Source organism: Gavialis gangeticus, unplaced genomic scaffold, assembly GCF_001723915.1.
Source record: "Gavialis gangeticus isolate Ggan-Ray unplaced genomic scaffold, GavGan_comp1, whole genome shotgun sequence".
Lineage (NCBI taxonomy): Eukaryota > Metazoa > Chordata > Crocodylia > Gavialidae > Gavialis > Gavialis gangeticus.
The window spans coordinates 27,589,668-27,594,940 of record NW_017728996.1 but is presented as its reverse complement, the minus strand read 5'-3'; the positions used below and the strand labels follow the sequence as shown (position 1 = coordinate 27,594,940).

The window sequence follows — 5,273 nt, the reverse complement described above, 5'->3', positions numbered from 1 at the left end:
AAAAAAAAAAAAAAAAAAAAAAAAAGACAGAAACACTCACCAAGACAATAGCTAGGAATAAGAGTTGGAAGCCAGGCCACATTAGAGAAGGCTGAGGTATGAAGTGAGTTAATTCGAGCCAATTCAGATACTCCTCCAGTGTACGACAAAGGTCCTATGGGGTCTACACGCCATAAAATCAGCTCGCTATATATTGCATTTGGATCATGGAATGTACGTGTTGCTGCATTTCTAAGTTGCTGCCTAGAAGAACCCTTCAAATGCTTAACAGGATCCATTATTTTGCTTAATTTAGCCGAGTCCCACGAATGGTCTAATTCAGGAGTTAAAAGTGCATTGTGATGAGAAGATGTTAGCAGCAGTGGTAAGACAGAATGGCAAGCCAGGTCATTGAGATGAAATCGGTGACCACAGTATCTAAATTTATGAGATACAGTAAGCACGGTGGTAAAAGCAGATTTGTCGGCAAAAGTAACTGCCCACTGGTTTAGGGATCCATCTATATGTTTGGAAACCATCATTACTCTAGGAGAAATTATATTCACATTTGTGGGATCCTGAGCAGAACTTGGTTCATTAACTTCTGAAGTCTTATTTGGAATGCTCATTGTTTTCTGATGCACAGTATTACTGATATCTTTTGCAGTGGTAGGACAAGCATACATCATGATGTTTTTACTGAGGGAACTAGCATCTCCCGATGGAAATGCAACAGGAATCCGAGAAGAAAATGAAACCTAAAATAGGGTATAAAATAGTGAAAAGATTAATTAAAATCTAGCTTATATGAAACACAAACCTATCATAAAGCATAATATATTTTTGCTAAGAAAGTATTACTAAATTCAGATAAATATATGTTTTAATAGCAAATATTCAATGAATATCTATTCAGATGAGGCAAAAAAATATGAAGCTTTCCACAACACTGTACCTGAACTTGTCTGAAAATGCCTGGATTGTATTCATCCAAATATTTTACATGCCACACTAAAAAGGTACCATCAATAGGGTGGATAGTAAAAAGCATATCTGGATTCCTGTTCCACTCAGTAAGAAGCATTTCGATTTTCCGATCTAACAAAACTGTTGGAAGTGGCATACGTGGGCCGGCTAAAGAAGAGGTTTTGGGGCTCCCCTCTCTTTCTCCTTCTTCATGTTCTGAAGAGCCTGTACCAGTACCTGTCTCCGATTCTCTATCTATAGATATTTCTAAAACAGACAAGAAATACATAAACCATGTTATACTGCAGCAAACATGACTTTCTGTCATAGTTTGTATTCAAAATAACAGATGATGACAAGGCCTTGCATACATTAAAAGTAGGAAAGGTTGTTGGTTGTAGCCATGGTGGTCTCAGGACATAGGCAGATATGGTTCTTTGGGTAGATGTAGTATCTTTTTTTAGACCACCTAAATAGTTGGAAAAACTAGGGTGGCCTTCATAGAGGACAGTTTGGTTGTCCTCTATCCTCTATTCATACAAAACCCAACACCTTTATGTCCTCTATTTTTCTCTTCAGGAGAAAAATAGGACATAAAGGCATCAGGTTTCATGTCAAAAGAGGACAGAGGACAGAGTAGCAGAAAACTGGAATGTCCTCTGTGATGGCCACCCTAGCACAAACACCTTTCTTCAGGCATACGGAGAGCCTGTTGGTGTTTGTGTGCTCTCCTGGGTAGAATGGAAGCCAATATGCAAAATGTAGGTCTACGATCCAAGAATGACGATGTGTCTGTTGCAGGGCATAGTTATTGTGGGAATGTTGGAGATGTGTTGGCAGGTTTTATGTTGACTGTACTTTTGAAAGAGCCACCCAGATACCACGTGAAGAACTGCTGCGGTACAAAAAGAAAATCCCCACGAATTGCACACGATTGGTTAAGACATACCAACCATCCTTCCCTGGAACCTATAAGGAAAATCCTCAAACAATTGCAGCCCAAACTAGAGAAAGACCAAATTCTCAAAGAGATCTTCCCGGAACAACCATCCTTGCCTTTAAACAAGCACCACACCTGGCCAACCTCATAACCAGAAGCATGCTTCCTATGGCCCATAGCACACTGAATGGATCCAGACCATGCCGGGACAAAAAATGTAAAACCTGCCAACATATCTCTAATACTGCCACAGCAACAACACTCAAAAACAGATCCATCACCATTCCTGGATCTTACATCTGCACCTCCAGAAATGTAATATATCACATCCAGTGCACTAAATGCCCTGATGGAAAATAAGTAGGAGAAACAAAACAACTGCATACCAGAATGAATGCACACTGAAAATCTATCAAAGACAAAAATACCCAACTACCTGTCCCACGACCTGTCCTACCTTGCACACTTCTCCCAAGACAACCACTCTCTCTCCAATCTCTCAGTTCTAATCCTCAAAGGATATTTAAAAAAATACCTTTCATAGACAAGCCTATGAACTTCACTTCATAAGTCTACTGAATACAAAAAACCATGGACTAAATATAGACACGTATGGCACATTATAGCCTGCTTGCCATCTGATAAGTCCAGGTAACCTGTCTGCATTTACCAGCTATATTCTATCACCAGTTATACATTCCTCCTGCCCCCCACCTCTCACCTATTGTCTCTCATTCTCTCAGATCCTCACTGCCAGGCATTTTCACAGACCTGCATTCTGCATATTGGCTTCCATTCTACCCAGGACAGCACACAAACACCAACAGAATCTCTCTATGCCTGAAGAAGGGTGTTTGTGCTTGAAAGCTTGGAAAGAACAATTTTTCCAACTATTTAGTTGGTCTGATAAAAGATCTACCCAAAGAACTATGTCTGACTTAAAAGCAGGAACCATCTTTTGTTCTGTACCTGTTACAGTGCCTACCACACACAATCAGGTGCTGGTTCTTGACTGGAACTACCAGGCACTAAAGCAACATGCAATATTAATTGTAATCAACAAAATCTATGCATTTAAGAAAGTAAATAAATCCTCTCTGACAAGATAGAGAGATTACTCTGATCAACTATACCAACATTTCTTTTTTATTCCAACACTACAAGCTTGATCCTAGTCCTAAAATTATTATAGTTGTTTAAGGCAAAGTGACTATGATAAAATGTGCAGTATTTTATGAGTGATAAGAAAAACGACTGTGTGTACAGCGTAGGAATTGCATTGCCCTTAAGTATTACATTGATGCCCTTGCTCAGAAAAATCTGCTTGTTGTCAGCAGTTTGTTGCTACTAAACAAACTTACCTGACTCTGAAACAAATGTTTCTTGTTTTAGAATTTGTCATTTTTCCCCATTAGTTTCATTTATAGCATTAAAAAAAAATCTTAAAAAGTAGATAGAAGTAAATAGCATACTCCAGCCTACCAAGCCTTTGGGCTGAGCTGCATTAATTTGGCCTGCTGTTGCTAAAGGGTGGCTAACCCCCTGTTCTACATTATGGTGCTTCCTAACCTTTCAGCATATCTGTTAAGGCCAGCATATCTTAATACTGCAGTACACTCTGACTCACACTTCTTAAGTGTAAGTGAAGAACTACTACACTGCTGAATTTACTGCTGTTGAGCAGCACTGAAAAGTCTGTTGGTTCAATGTTGCCTAAAACATAATGCCTGGCCTGAAACCATGCCTGGCTTAACACATTCTCCAAAAATCACACAATCTCAACTATATTTGGGTGTTGGTTGTAGCTGTATTGGTCTAGAAATGTAGGCAGACAAGGTTCTTTGGGTAGATCTGATATCTTTTATTAGATCAACCAACTATACTTGGGCACTTTGCCATATACGACCCCCGGCCCTTCTCCGCATATTGTTTCAGGCTGCCTTCATACTGAGGCAACTTATCAGTAACACTGGCTTCACATTTCAGAGATTAGCAAGAGGTAGTTAGTTTGCAGGTAGAAGGCTGGGCAGGATGGCACATTAAAAGACTAACTTGTTCAGAAATTTCAAGGATTGTTTTCAGCCACAGTGAGTAGTTAGATTTTTGGAACAACTCAACACCATGGACATTTCAGCAAACAACTGGCTGACATTTGTGGCTTTATTGCTTGAAAGTCAGTGAATGGCAATGCAGAAGTTTACTGGCATGCTCCCATTACGTCATGTGCTGATGGATACAGAAGAGAAAAAAGCAGAAGAGAAGGACGAAGAGTATAAAGCTTTAATATTTTTAATGAAAGATGAAAAACTAGATGGGTCCATCACAACAGGTGGGGGTTATAGCCACAATCTGAAGGAAACCAGTTCAGACACTGATTGCCACCTCAGCCTCTTTCATTTTATTTTCTTGATATTTGAAATGTGGCTCCCTTAAATCTAGCAAAGGTACTGACCCAAAATGATTAACCTTTTCTTACTGTCTGTAAATGCCACTTTCCATTGTTAAAGGAAAGAAAGACAACTTTTGTTAATAATATTAGGTAGATGATTTAATTTAGATGGGCAGATTCTTCCAAAGAGCACAGTTTAAATATATATAATTTCCCCAAGGAGACTCCAAAAAGGATGCAAAAGACAGAATAAGCAACTACAGATATGTAAACAGACATGCAACAGTCTTTGGTCTTCCCTAATGTAAAATATAGGTTTTCATTTTATAGACCAACCTTTCCCTCAGACTATGTATACCACCATTCTCTTGTATATCACATCTTCTACAGAGGGAGCATTAGATACATTCAGTGTATTAGCTTGTTGTGCAGAATAGTGGTTGCAGGCTCCAGCATATAAAAGCTCAAGTATAAATGTATATATGTAAATGACATTACATATTAGGGGTGCACTGATAAAGATTTTTTGGCTGATACTGATGGCTGATTATTAACCAGCCATATCAGACACTACCAATCCGATAGCCGATATGCAGCCCAGCAGCTCAGAAAGCTGCTGGTACGTCTGCGGGGGCATGGAGAGAAAGGGCGTGGCCCCCAGATCAAGGCCCCCACAGTAAGGGAGGGGCTGGGGCAGGTGCTGCCCAGCTGTGGTGGGGCAGAGTGCAGGATGGAGCCACAGGTGGTTCATCCAGGGGGTGTGGGGGAAGGGATGGATCCTGCTGCTGTGTGCACCCCTGGAGGAGTCACAGGGGGTCACATGCGCCCCAGATTTGTGTGTGGGGAGAAAGCGGGTTGCCCACTGTGGGCTTGCGGGCTAAGGGCTGTGTTGGTCTCTTCCTCACAGGCAGCTGGGCTGTGGTTGTACTTGGGGCAGGCTGGGGCAGCGGTGGGGTGGGTGGTGGTGCTAGGAGGGGGCTCCTTCCTCCCAGTATCACC

At 40.9% G+C, this 5,273-nt stretch overlaps 1 protein-coding gene across 3 annotated transcripts in view; it reads right to left on the bottom strand.

Annotated features, from left to right (window-relative positions):
- Positions 1-5,273, bottom strand: part of DMXL2 (Dmx like 2) — a 117,099-nt gene that overhangs the window by 88,056 nt on the left and 23,770 nt on the right. For all 3 annotated transcript variants that reach the window (XM_019504203.1, XM_019504205.1, XM_019504204.1), the window contains 2 exons: positions 935-1,212; positions 41-737 (listed from right to left, as the gene is read on the bottom strand). In XM_019504203.1, coding sequence (XP_019359748.1) covers positions 41-737; positions 935-1,212 — 975 coding nt within the window. The remainder of the gene's footprint in view (positions 1-40; positions 738-934; positions 1,213-5,273) is intronic.